The 14,510-nt window shown below is 39.5% G+C and overlaps 2 protein-coding genes across 2 annotated transcripts in view; both read right to left on the bottom strand.

Moving 5' to 3' along the window:
* Nucleotides 1–863: 863 nt before the first annotated feature.
* On the bottom strand, nucleotides 864–5,513 carry LOC306830307 (vacuolar protein sorting-associated protein 26B-like). The gene is made up of 6 exons (XM_079353700.1): nucleotides 4,729–5,513; nucleotides 3,618–3,774; nucleotides 3,258–3,422; nucleotides 2,557–2,732; nucleotides 2,328–2,470; nucleotides 864–1,970 (listed from the first exon to the last, which is right to left on the bottom strand). The coding sequence occupies exons 1-6, from the start codon at nucleotides 4,949–4,951 to the stop codon at nucleotides 1,833–1,835; spliced, it is 1,002 nt and encodes a 333-aa protein (XP_079209826.1). The 5' UTR covers nucleotides 4,952–5,513; the 3' UTR covers nucleotides 864–1,832.
* A 2,985-nt stretch (nucleotides 5,514–8,498) lies between these two features.
* The window catches only part of jam3a (junctional adhesion molecule 3a), a 9,281-nt gene continuing 3,269 nt past the window's right edge, over nucleotides 8,499–14,510 (bottom strand). The window contains 8 exon segments of the mRNA XM_079353698.1: nucleotides 8,499–9,641; nucleotides 9,745–9,796; nucleotides 9,911–10,040; nucleotides 11,351–11,450; nucleotides 11,997–12,199; nucleotides 13,073–13,225; nucleotides 13,452–13,565; nucleotides 13,703–13,774. Of these exon segments, the coding sequence (XP_079209824.1) occupies nucleotides 9,606–9,641; nucleotides 9,745–9,796; nucleotides 9,911–10,040; nucleotides 11,351–11,450; nucleotides 11,997–12,199; nucleotides 13,073–13,225; nucleotides 13,452–13,565; nucleotides 13,703–13,774 (860 nt within the window). The 3' untranslated portion in view covers nucleotides 8,499–9,605.

Below are 14,510 nucleotides of genomic sequence, written 5' to 3'. Positions count from 1 at the left end.
TTTGTACCAAAGCTGAATTCTAATTGGGTCAGTATTTTTAAACCGCTTTGCTAAAGATATTCTATTTGACCTGTGCTGTAACCTGGTCACTGCTGCCACTGTCAGCGATTATTATATGATAACAATACAACTGAATTACAATGTTTGACTCATTGATGACATTTGGGCATATTGAAAGAAATACAAAACAATCTTATTAATGGAAACAATCAAAACGGTCATCCTAAACCAGCAGATACGAGGCATGTTAGGGATCAGGAGCAATGGAAATATCTGTTTTTACCCTAACCAAAGTATTATCTAAACCACTGATTATAGAAACAAATAGGTCTGTATACTGACTTTGCACTTCAACTATCACGTGTTTCATTTTCAATAAATGTCATAAAATATGTAATAAAGATATTAATATTGGGGAGAGATAAAAGCTGATATGGCTGTTTTGGCAGATCTATCTTGAATGTCATTGCAATGACTATCTGATCCTTAAATGCAGCTTGTGGAAAAGATATATAATGAGGACAAGATAGCCACTAAACTTGAAAATAACTGCACATGTACATTTATCACTGCTTGACTCTGGAGAGTGCTACTGCTTATGCGGTTGTAATCCATATAGCGCACCCTGTTGGTTAAAAGAGAACTGCTGGTGTAATATGATATTAAATCAAAATTGACTGGTGAATAAATCTAGTGATAGCTGTACATATCTACAATATAAGTCGACGTTAATCGGTCATTCTCTTTTCACCCAGCCAAGAGTCCAAATCTCAAACTCTTCATTTACAAATGAATGATTTCATCCACCCCGTGTGTCTGTGTCTTATTACACTTATTCCAGCAAAACAATCACATCTGAATGCTTTTTTTTTCATTTGGCATCATTTTATTTGACTTACAGGGACAAGGAAGAATCGATTAGCATTTTGCAAAAGATAGATAATTCTACTGTCACTTTTTCTCTGGTTAAAAGACTAAAATTATGTTAGAGGCAGGAGGATTTCGTTTGCTTGATACACTTAGGCACAACTCCGGAGTCCCTAATGAAGAGGATACAGAAGACTTCAAACTATCACACCTTTTCCTTAACACCACTGGAACGCTGAGGTCAAGCAGATGAACATGAAGGACATTGTTGTGGCACCATGTGCAGAAGAATCAAGTTACACAAGCTGGACCGGGGAGCAGGATTAAAGGTTTGAGCTTTTCATATTTACAGATAAAACAAAGTGGGATTAATAGTTCGCTGATCTTGCTGAAGTGGCGGAAAGAAAAATTCCAGTTTCAATCGTTTTTTGTTTTTTTTGTGTGTGTGCAAACCCAGCCAAAGAGAAATGTGTTCAGCATTAACAGTGCAAAGTTATCTCTTGTTATGTCTTGACCTTACAACAGTGTTAGGAATGATTTCTGTTAAGGTGGAATGTTGGAGATACAAAATGTTGAATGACTTTTTAGTTGTATTATATAGAAGGTTAGAAATGATCCCAAGATAGCATTAATCAGACTTTAACGAAGAAAGAGCTAAAAAAAAAAAGGTTAAGAATATCACAAAAGATTTTACACAGTGGACATGGCGTTAGGTAATTAAGAGAAAAACAAAGCATTAATGAGGGAGGACAGGACCAGCAGCCACGCCGAACGCCTCATGCAAACTGTTTTCATTGTTCTCAAACTGCGGTGCTTTATGTCGGCTCCCCTCCTTCCTCCCGTCACAAGCAGCGGCTGTAAATAAAAGCAGCTGCCGCGCCAGATGTTGTACACTCGACAGGTTCCTCCACCACAGACGCTGGTGAAGAGTCTGGCGGGAGGAGAGACTGCAGGGTGGCTGTTCTCTACCCGCTCTCCTCCTTCGCCGCCTGCTCCAGGGCGCTCTCTGAAGCGGCCGAGCCCTCGAACCTCTGCGAGGCGATGGCGGCCTGATGGGACATGCTCTTCCTCACCACGTCTCCTTTCCTCCACAGTGTGATTTCCTGGGCGGAGAGATAACAAAAGGATGGAGAGGGTTTGAACTCAAAAGATTAAGAATCCTATTAAAAGCCCGAGTAGAATAACACGGCTCCATGAAACAACTCAATCACAACTGCTGCAACTTGATTTAGTGCACCAAATCATTTTGTTGCAATACTTCCCATTACCACGGTGACAATTTTATTTGCTTCTTTTCTGCAAAAATATCAACATTGTTTTCAACAACTCTTAACAGCTCATAGCCAAAAACCAGAACATGCGATCCTCCGAGAAGCTGGAGTACTGTTCATTTAGAACGGAAAACAAACAAACTCGGTTGCTAATCTGACTCTGTGACGTGTCTTTTATCAGAAGCCTACCTGCTGTTTGAAGTAGCGTCTCTCCTCCTCGTCGATCAGCACCAGGTTCAGGTAGTAGCGCACAGAGAACTTTTTGTTGATGTCTCTCATGGTGGGAGTCAGATCATAACCAGCCAGGAATAGCCGGATGGGAATGGACTCTCCTGAAGAATGAAAATCAGTGCGACATGATCAATCACATCAATCTTGACTGAGTAAGGAGGAGGCTCGAAATGAACGAGCGGTTTACCTCTGACGGGGGCGCCATCCATGATCTCGTACTTTGCGATAGTGTCGTTTTCGTGGTACACACTCGGCCCGGTGCCTGTTGTCTCCCGTTTGATAATGTCAATCTCCATGTGCTTAATCTTAATCCTCACCAGCAGGAAGTAGATTTTCCCCACAATGACATCTTTCAGGTGGTACCTGTCGCATTGTGACAAATGCAAAGAATGAGTTAGACAGTTTACATCAAATCACATCAGTAAAGGGGGCGGCGGTAGGTCTCGGGTTGGGAACTGGAGGGCTGCTGGTTCAAGTCTCAGTAGAGACCAAATCTAGAAATTAGTCTGGTTGCTGTATATGTGCCAGTTTACTTCCTCAGCACTGCTGAGGTGCCCGCGAGCAACTCATCAGTGTAACTAGCAGTTGTTGTTGTTGTTTTTTTACAATTCAGGTACATTAGATTTGGAGATGCATCAATCCACTTTTTTTCAGTCCATATCTGATTCTAACACTTGTACAGATACCATATTTCCTGTGCTCTCTTTGTTATCATTGTAATGATACAGATGTTACTGATGTTTTAGGTGTTTTATTTGAGTATGGTCAGGCGCATTAAACAAACTGTACTCCACATATTTGATCCAGTGAAATTGTGGAGGATTTCACAACATAGATAAAACAGCCATTTAACCAAAAACATGTTGACCGACTGTACTTGTTGCTTACTTGGATTTGTTGTACTCAAACTCAATGTGAAGACAATCTTCAATCCCAACTTCCATTTTAATGGAGGAGTTGAGCTCAGGGTAAGTGCTGAGTGTGTGGACTACAATGTCCATCTCTTTACTGATGTCATTCAGCCTTCTGATCACAGTGGCACGGAGGAAATATCTGCAGAGACAAACAAACAGCATGACCAATCAAATGCAACCCATGAAATACAGCACACACTGCAAGTTAAACATAGGCGACATCAGGCTTTAAAACGCTTGGTTTTAAAGTAACCAGGTCACAGGCGGGTTAAAGAGTGACATCTACAGTCACTCATTGCCTTGCCCATACAGTGGAGTGAATGATCGAAGTTACCTTAGCTTGACATTCTGGCCTGTGTATGACTCGTAGGGTTTTTCAACATGAGTGAACTCAAAGTCGAAGGTCTGCGACTGAGTCATTTCACCCGGTCTTGCGAGATCTTTCACCAGGGACACAAACTCATGATGGTTTCCTCTGTCGTAATACAGCTCTGAGGAAAAAGATCAACAAAGTAAAATTAATATAAACAGCTTGACTCAGAACATCATGTGATAATAAAATGTAAAAGTAATGGTAACATACTGTAGTTACAAGTTTTGCTTCTTGTTTTGGGGGAAATAAATACATTACAAGAATGTAGTCAACCTTCAACAACATATCATATAAGCTACTTTAAATGAATCTGGGGAACTGTACAATTACCCCACACATAAGATACCAAGGAAAATTATTAGCCGCTTTTTTTGTGAATGTTTTTCTCTCTCTATGTGTACATATATTTTTAGCTGTGATTTTGGTCTCTACCAACTCCAGCGAAATATTCCTGAGCTAAGCTTTAGCATATTGAGATGGTGTGGTAGCTTCCCCGATGATTTGAAATGGTATATCTACAGGGAGCGCGTTATTTGTCACACACTGACCAAGCAGCATCCAGCTTCACTTTTCACTGCAGCTTATCAGAAAAGCAGAAGTGTAGTTCAGTAAAAAAAAAAAAAGAAATGTGTGATTTAAAGTGACAGTGACATCTCTTGGGTGACAAATGAATTATTATTAACACTAACATTGGAAAGATAGCTTTTTACAGTTTGATTGGTGCTTATGTGGAAATCACTTTCAACACACCAATGTATTACCAAATAGCATCACCCACGTTTTGCTGCCCTTTCAGCCTCATTGAGAAATAAGTGCTCTATAACTTTAAGAAAAGATGTGCTGAGAGTATCTATCCAGCACAGAGTCCTGGAAAGAATCCCATTAAAAACACGTGCAAATACTGATAAAGATTGTCAGCATCACTCCCAAAACGAATAATTCTGGTGACACAATTTAGTACAGTCTCTAATATGAGTGTCTTACTAATGGATGTTTTTGTTGTTGTTGTTTTCAAAGTGACAACACCAGATAGAAACAGAGGAGAAGTAAGTTCATTCAGATTGAAACCCACCTATTTGGCCCACAAATTCAATTTTGATGCCCTGGTGCTCCAGCCTCTTTCCGGGGTTCTTCACTGTGACATTCACTTTTCCACTCACTGTTTCTCCATCATAGAAAAGAAAGTATTTGTCCTTCTTCCCATCCTCTGTCTTGTGTTCAGCTTTCTTCCTGGTTTCAGCGTCATTCAGGACAACGTCGATCTCTGCACTCTGTCCGAAACTGAAGAAACTCATGGTGACGTTCAAGTGAGTGTGTCGTGTTTGACTCTTAGCGTGATGTTTTTTACACTCAGCAAACCAAACTAACACCCTGCTAATGTTTGAAAGTAGAAAAAAACAAGACACACAATAAAAGGCCCTGCAGGGTGCTCGAGCTCAGCTCCCCTTTCTCTCTTGGCATAAAACACACACGAGCAGACGTCGAACAAGTCGGAGATATTTCGCAGACAGCTCGACGTTAGCTACATGTCCACGATGATTTCTAAAGACGAGGACAAACAGCGATGCGATGTCACAACGAAAACGCAAGATAACAAGTCCATGAGCGAAAGGAGCCTCTTCTTGTTCCTCTTCTTGATCCCTGTGTGTCCAACAACAAGTCTCCAACCGAACACAGATTATTATATCATATATCTTCTATTATATCTTTTCTGCTTGATAATAGACACAATCCCCACTGCGTGAATATATAGATCTATTACATGTTTGTTTTCAGTAAGAAACGACTGTGAATGTTGTCAAAAAATCAGGATGTACAACACTTGCATCCGAGGAACTACTGCCGGGTGAACCTTTTCAAAATAAAAGCCCAGGTGTACATTGAGCTGGAGCTCCAAAACGCGAGTGAAGGCTTTGATCATCTTTTAATAATCAATATACATCAGGATTATGTTTCGTTTTATCCATCTTAATGTTTGTAGCCAGGTAATCTCAATGATGGGTAATACAGGACTAGTTGGTCCAGACCTGTCCAGTCCAGAATTTAGTCTTAGGGGGGGCATATGAAATGCATTGGGGGGCACAATCATTATCAGCCAGGATGCATATTTGAATAATCCTATACTGTATTCGTGCAGCATGCAAACGTTCAACATAACCAACAGCAAAATGACCTGATGCACTAATAAATGATTCTGTAATGAATCCAATTCAATAGAAGTAGCCAGTTTTTAGTTGAAGAGCACTTCATGTTATTTTGCGCCTTTTTTCTGCTTTTGAATTCAGCAGCTATCGTCTTTTCACAAGACATAAATAAAGTGCGAATAATTTAACTCAACAATTTCATTTGGTTGACAAAGGACAGTTTTTTTATACTGTAATGTTAATGACAACTTGTGGGTGTATGCTGCGCGTAATATTTACAGTCTATGATGCTACATTACAAAACAAAATTAACAAGCAAAGTAATGCAGAGAGACAGAGACACAGTTGAGGTTATGCATGTTATGTTAATGTAGGCTATAGTGTGATGGTATTGCACCACGATATCAGAAAGATATCACGGGTATTTGCACTAAGAAAACAATTAGCTTTATTTGAAAGTTGCATTGGAAGCAATTGATGTTTATCTACTATTTTCAACACGAAAATACTGTTTTGATCTAAAACAGTTGAGAACTGTAGTTAGCAATGCATTGTGATGCTCACCCTGAAGCAAACTGACAAAGGCCATAAACAGTATACTGATGTTTTAAATTACAGGACACTACAGTATTTAAAAAAAAAAAAAAAAAATTTAAAAGAGGGTGTTGCCTTGAGAACTTGGAGCGAGAACCCTAGTGTGGTATGTTAGGTTGTTTGTTTTTTGTTTCTAAAAATATACTACTGCTTATTTTTCTCAGTTTTCTTTATTAAAATACCCAAAGCCACCAACTCCTGAATGGAGAATCTTTGGAGAATCATTTGAATTGCAGTGTTCAGAGAAGGAAACACAATATGAAGGACATGTGCTATACACCAACGAGACCTGCTTCATCAACATGCATTGGATTTTAAAACTACAAATTAGACTCTTATTGGTATCTTATTTCAATTTCCATCCAGACTTAAACTTGTTTAAGTTAGGGCAAAGCCCAATACAATCCCAACAGTGAAACATGGTGGTGGCAGCATCATGCTATGAGGGTGTTTTTCAGCTGCAGGGACAAGACGATTAGTTGCAATTGAATGAAATATGACTGCTGCCAAGTACAGAGATATCCTGAAAAGAAAACCTCTTCCAGAGTGCTCAGGACCTCAGACTGGGCTGAAGGTTCCCCTTCCAACAAGACAATGACCCTATGCACAACTGAGCAGGAGTATGCACCTTTACAAGGTGTTGCAGACAGTGTCAAGTTAAACAAACGGTATAAGTCACTAAAGACAGTAGGTCAGTCTGTAAGGACCTGAGTTGGGAACCAGTGGGTTGCAGGTTCAAATTCTGGTATCGACCAAATATGGAAATTGGGACTGGCAAGAAAAGGTCAGTTCACTTACTGAGTACTTGCCATGTGCCCTTGAGCAAGGTCCCAAACCTTAAACTGTTGCAGGGCTCCTGTCCTCCTCACTCCCGTGCACCTCATGTTTGTGCTTCGGGCCCATGTCTGTATTGCATGTCTCACACTCACAGATTTAAATGTTGTAATGTCCTTAAGTTTGAATACAATACATTAAGATAAATTGACATCTTGAAACCTCGGATGGGATCAAGCCAGATGATACTACGGTGCAAAACATATTAGAAAAGCCCCCAGATTTCCTTGGCATGCCAAACTGATTGCACCATCTGCAAAAGAGAAGAACTGGCAATTGAAACAAACACAATCATTAAGCTGAAAACTGTCGTGATAAATGCTAAGGTTAAGCTGCCCCTTATAATAGCTCGTGTATCAACGACGGCCTGGATGCACGTTTTTCCAGGAAGGATCTTATCTTCATCTAGAACACTAAGGGATTCAGAGAAATGGTATGCTAATACATTTTTGCACCACATTGCGTGGTACTTTTGAGATTCCATATGAGACTAAACAGCTTTGATTTCCATTATCCTAAGTTGAAAAGCTTGTTCGCATGTCGTCTTATTATTGTTGTTTGCACCTGCCTTCTCTGTATTTTTCATCTTAGCGCCACATTTCCTTGTTCTTGCATTTCCCCATCTTCTTCTTCTTCTCTATCAGCCATGATTTGTGAATGTGTAATACGCTGCCATAAATGCCGTGTACTATGAACACATGAATCAGCTAATCCATAAAAATAGGACACACTCAATTAACTCTTCCTCATGACATCCCTGCTTAGCCAAGTCAGTTTTACCAACTCCAACAGTTGCATGCTGCATATTTAATGTACAAACTGAGAACTTTGAATAGATCAAAGTGTTGGCCACATGCAAACAGTATTCTATGAAACTGGGGAAAAAAAGCCTTTTCTGCTCCCTGATATTCCTGAGCTCTCCCATCTGGGGGCAGCAAGTTAAAAAACTTGAAGGTCAAAGGTCTGTCAACCGGTGGCTTTTGAATTACATACAGAAAGGCTGCACATCAATGATAGAACAGTTACATTAAAGACTGCACATTGAGAGGGCTTTTATTAAGACACAATAAATACATTTACTGAGAAGATGTAGGTACACTTACTTTACTTTTTCCCTCAATAAAACACTTTAATGACAAAGCACCGGGGTAAAACCAAGCAACAACTGAGCTTTTAAAATGAAATGCCCACGTTAAAGATAGTAAAGATACTTGTGAGTAATCATTTTAATGTCATTTGATAATTAAACAGAGAAAGGACCTCCACAGCATTGACGGTTCAAATGTTTTTAATAGTAACAAAATAACATGAACAGAAAGCCTTGATATCAAATCAACAGTGGACATTTACAACAGTTCCTGAGTTGTTACACAAATCATTGACACTAATGTTTGAAATGACAGTCTCAACACTGCAGAAACACACTGAACAGTTAACACTTCAAATGTATCTCCAACGAATGGTGCCATTGTGTATTTACACTAAGGTATGGTGCATAATGTAAGAAAATGAAAATCAAAAACGGTACGCAAGTATGTACATTAAATACTGAGTCAAAAAGTGGACAATATGTCCTATACTCAGAAAATCATTAGTAAAGCACAGAAGGTCACTTATACACATAAACAGCACTCTAAAAATCATACTTCACCACCTTTATAGTACATATGGACTCTGCAGCATAGTTGGATATAAGGTATTCAATTCACAGGTTACTCTGTACTCGTACATACTTTGATCATCTATAACAATAAGAGAGGCTGATAAATTGTGCCTTCAGAATCTGAGCTCATCAGCCGTTTGCAGTCTGCTGCTTATTGCCTGTTTAACTACAGCTACGGTTTATATACAAAAACAGGTTTCAACTCTTCCCCCATGTCGAACCAAATCTGAAAATGTCTGTCGTACTAACACAGATCATAATGCAAAGTAGTTTTGTAAAACAATTTCAGTGTACTCAGTAAAAAGTTATAAAAGAGGATTTTGTCCAAAAAACTGTGAAGGAATGTTGCTTCCAGCATCTTTTGTAATGAAACCGTGAGCCAAATATCAAACGCCTCATCTTTGAACTGGTTCAGCTCAAAAAACATTACAGTGGAAAAACTGAGTGGACATACAGAGTAAAAAAAAAAAAAGGTTTCAAATGGAATATGATCGTAACAGAGGAGTTTAAGTTAAAAAAAAACCAAAACAGTTGTAACATTATAAAAACATGAAACAGTGCTACCAAATGATATTAAAATTACTTTGGCAAGTTGGTTGATTAATTGTTAATGTGCATCAGAGAGTAATGTGCCTTTCATCTGGAGCGTCATTGTTGCAAGTTGACCTCCGCTGTTATGCTTTGTCTTTTCCACCTCGTCCTCCGTCTCAGCTGTCAAATGATGAATGAAGACTTGTGGCGAAAATGTCCCTGTGACACGTAGCAAAAAAGTGCAGAACACCTTTGTTAAAAGTCCCCCTCTTTCTTTACACTGACTGTAAAATAAGTGCTTTAAGTGACAACGTTTGTTTACCTCGTCTGCATCGCCGTAGTCAACTCCCTCAGTCTGTGCTGGCCAATTGTAGCTGAAATCAAGGAAATCATAATCAAACACAAAAATCCATTTTATTTGGTGTGGAATTAAAGACACAGTGACACATCGCTTCAGTGCTTCAGCTGAGCTGTCGTTTCATACTCACTTATTCTCATTGTGGCCTTTTTTGTTGAAACATCCTCGTTTGAAGGAGTGACAAATAAAGGTAGCCAAACAGAAAAACGCAATCACTCCACCGAAGCCCTTTAAGAAAATCCCAAGGATATCAACGTCATCTGTGAAAGGACACAGAGATGATAACCCAACAGTGTTAGACAAGGTGACTCTATGACATAGTGACATATAAAAAGTAGATACTAACACACACTGACATTCTATGGCTATAAAAAAAATCATTATTAAAAATAATATATATCTGTCCTTTTTCTTTAAACCAATCAAATTTCATGCTGTAGGGTTTTATGATAATAAAATTGTCCACATATGCTGATTGGTTTTTTTTTTCATTCAGTTTCAGCAGAAAGTCGGCATCAGAACTGTTCCAATCTTCTCTTTCTCATCTCCTGAATTCATTAACCTCTTGTACTCGCTGTCAACTCTAAGGTTGCTCAGTGGTTTAAAATGTCACTTTGCAGTGAAAAGGTCATGGGTTCAAAGCTGCAGTTGCCCGTCGGGACTTTTCTGTGTGGACGTGCTGATAAAGCAAATTATTTGTCTGCGTGCAGCTTCAAAAGTAAGTTGCGAGGATGTATTTTCCACCGTCCTATAGGCTGAGACTTCTGCGTGGACGTGCTCCTTAAACAAATGACTTGACTGTTTGCAGCCTCAAACCTAAGTTTAAAGGATGGATCTTTCTACAGGAAACATAGCTCATGTCTAAGTAGTTTAAGAAGCTAAAACAAGAAGTGGAAAATTGCTGTGATCTCAAATCAAAATGTTGTATGTGTCAACGTTTTATGTATTCCAAAGTAAGAAGAAAGAGTGCGGCGTTCAACTCCGATGAGTTGACAAATGATTGACATTGTCCACTCAGAGCTCTTGTGATGACATAAAGCAAACGGTGGCCAACAAGGGCAACTGTCCTGCAACGGCTTAAACGACCTACATTAACAAAACACATGCAGCGAAATCAGAGACGACATCAATTCAAAAGCAAATGCAAAAATCAAAAAACACATGCATCGACTGAAACGATGAAAACTTGCTTTGAAAACAAGAAACAAATGCAGCAACATAAAGCACGATTCAAACATAAACAATGCTGATCAAAAAGAGATATTAAAGTTTGTTATCAAAGGGAGTGTTTGAGTTGGTGCATTTATCTAAGAGTTTTGCATTTGCTATTATAGCTTGGTTGTCGTTGTTGAAATCACCACAGAGAGTCTGTATGGAGTTTAACATATACTGTACATTCACTGGTCAGCTGTAATGTTAAAAGTCAAGCACATCCTCTGACCTTCAGGCACACAGTGAACTACACTATGAAGAACATCACATATTTAGTCTTATTTCTTTTTGTTGTTTTTTTTTTAAAGAAAAATAATCAAAGTCTCAGAAACGCTGACTCAGATGTTTTGACACTCACAGACTTCCATCGTTTGAGGGGGGCACTGCGCATGTCCAGCGTCATTCTTTGCCTGGCAGTAATACTCCCCTGCGTCGTCCTTCCTCACTCTTCGAAATTTCTGATGACATTTTTTTTTTTTTTGGAGGATAAAAAAACAAAACAAAGCTTCAGTACAATGACACGTTGCACTGTCAACAAAATGCGAGCAGATATTTTGCTGGCGTACATTTTTCTGACATTTGACATTCTGACATCAACAGACTTTAATAATACTTAAATGTTTTGGGGGGTATAAACTTCAAATGGTGTTTGGTGACAAGATTGAATATCTGGCATGAGTTTATCCCTTTTTTTTATACTATAAAATAAAGCATAAAATACATCCTCTTGGCTTTCAATGCATAGTGATCTTCCTTTCAAATGATGGCTTTATTTTTAGCATCTTTGCGGGATGTCTTTACACGCACGGCTTAATCCAGCCATAAGTCATACACTGGCTGGCTAAGGTTTTATTCAGATTAAGCTGTTCACATTTACATCAGATAAGCCGTCACGTTGTGTCATGATGCTAAATAGTCATAACTTTACACGGAACATCTGGCTGAGTCAGATTGGAACACAGCGTGTCTTGATATTCCTCCTTTCTTCTGTGTGTCTTCCTTACCAGGCCTCCAGTGTCAGGATTGATGATGTATGAAGAGTTGACCAGCTTGGGGCTGTTCTTGGGGTCTTGAGGAAGCTCCTCTTTGTTGTGGAACCATCGGTACTGAGGAGCGGGGAAGCCCTCGTTCTCCAGACATCTCAGCTCTGTTGATGTTCCAACTGTGACGGCCTCGGGCACGCTGCAACGTGGCACTACAGGTTTCACTGCACGAAGACACAAACGCACGTCAATGCGCTGCAACGAATCAATTTTTTTTTATTTCTTTCATTGTTTTTGATTTTAATACGTTGTGAAGTCTCACTGAATCAACAAAAAGCCTGTTCTACAAAAGACAGGGTTTTTTCCTTTTTTTCCTTAGAGGTTTATTCAGCACTGAAAGACGATCAAAGATAAGATTATGTCGAGGTATTTGTCTTTGATTTTGAACATTCATGTCATGAACAGTCAGATAATAATTCTTTATTCCTTGAATGACAGCTCTTTACTTGAAATGCTACTCTCTCTCTTTCTCGCTCTCGCTCTCTCTCTGCATGGGGCGCAATTGAAATAACCTGGTTACTGGTGGGTTGTTAGGCACTATGACCTTTAAAAGATTCAAAGGAATACTCAACACAGAAAACACAACTGAATGTCTCTTTCCTCTATTGTCAGTGTAAGAGAACAATCGTTTTCATTAATGGCACTAAATAGGAATGGAAAGTAAATACAGGCCTACATGGGATTAGGTAAGACAGCCTGCCCTCTAATGTGCTCCAGTTAGTCATGGTAAAGTGAATCCTCGTCACAGTTAGCAATAAGGTCATCAGATGTAGATGTAGAGAAATGACAGGAGACACATAAATTACTGTCAACAAGGAGGACTCGTTCTTCCTTATTGTAAGACGAGCTGTAATGTGTGCTCTCCTCTCGAGGCTCCATTTGAGGAACGAAAAAAAAGTGAAACGTCAAACCGTTATAAATCTGTGATTTTTTTTCAAACACAAGCAAACACAACGGCTCTATTAGTGCACTGCGACTCTAAACGAGTGGTCTCTGATTTGGTATCCCAGCGAAGCCCCCCCCCCTCTTTACAGTACCTCTTACTGCAAGGCTAATAAGTATCTCATCAAAGTCCCTTTGATCATCGATGGCGGCCACCTCACAGCGGTACTCTGCGGTGTCGGAGCGAGTGGTGTTGAAGATCAGGATGTTGGCCGGCTCTCTGAGCTGAGCTCTTTGCTCCAAGTCCCCTTTTGAAAGAGGGAGAGAGAAAAAAAGCAAGAAAAAAAAAACACTTTACAATCGCTCATTCACATACACGGCGTGACTTCACAGTTCCAAAAAGAACTCAATGCCAAGTTCCTTCTAAGGTACCATTCATTCAGCTGTGCTTTGTGTCCTCACTCTGAAATGCTTTGCTCTAATTGGTTGACAGGGTTCTTTAATAAAAAGAAAAAGACTTTCCAAGTCGTTTACCTGCTATCCTGTTCTGAAAGTACACATAGCTGGGGACACCGTTCTTAATCTTCTTCCACTCGATCCTCGGGTTGTTTGTGGAGATGGACTCTATTAAGCAGGTCAGTTCAATGGCTGGGAAGAAAAAAAACAGAATGGGAGGATGAGAGCAGGAGGCAGGCGTCCCAAATCTGGAAAAAAAAACAAACAAAAAAAAAACAGGAAAGCTACTTGGCTTAAACAGAAGTGATTTTATTTCCCCAGCAACTTACGCTCAAACTCATTTGCCCAAACAACCTTATCAGTGGTTCGGAGGATTACCCCGAGTGATGATGGAAAGTGACCTGTGGGGGGAGAGAAAAAAAACAAAACAGGAAGATGCTAAATGCTGAGTAACCCTGATGGCACACACAAGCTTTTTTTTTTTTTCATTAGCAGACATTATCAGCTGGGCATGTTGCCTAATAAACAGTGGATTAGAGTGATTAAATAGAGAGAGCGAGAGCCTCGGGGATCTGATTTAGAATTATTAATTGCTTCCCATCTCCGAGTTGAAGAGATTAACACCTGGAGCCTAAAATGTGTGCGATCAAACATGCACTTTTTTTATGTGTCTCTCAAAGTATGAAATGAATCCTGATAAGAAATATGAAGACTTCCGTTTTTCATTGGACTCCTTTATGTTGGTTAATTGGATCTTAATTTGGCTGGTGATGACACAAGCAAGGAGAGGTTATCAGTGTTAAGATGCTGCAATAAAAACTATGAACAGAGGGGTGTAGTAAATATGAGGAGAGGGAGACATTTTTACAGCTTTGGCTTGACTCCATCGCACTTTGTTTTAAGTGAAACCCTGCGTGAGGTAGAAGTGCTGACGATCAGAGTTTTTTCTTTTTTTTTACACCCTGGAGAACAAGTGTAGGAAGACTTTGATAGATAGTTCCTCCGGTTTTGGGACAATGCAGCAGCAGGGGTTGTAATCATAAGCATACGAAAAAACGAGGCAACAAGGAGCTTTTTTTTTTTTTTTTTTTTAAGGCCAAAGTCAATCAGCTGAACCGAATCCAAACTGAGATTTGT

This window comes from Symphodus melops (genome assembly GCF_947650265.1).
Source record: "Symphodus melops genome assembly, chromosome: 10".
Lineage (NCBI taxonomy): Eukaryota > Metazoa > Chordata > Actinopteri > Labriformes > Labridae > Symphodus > Symphodus melops.
The sequence above is the reverse complement of the archived record's forward strand: the minus strand, read 5'-3'. Positions and strand labels throughout refer to the sequence as shown.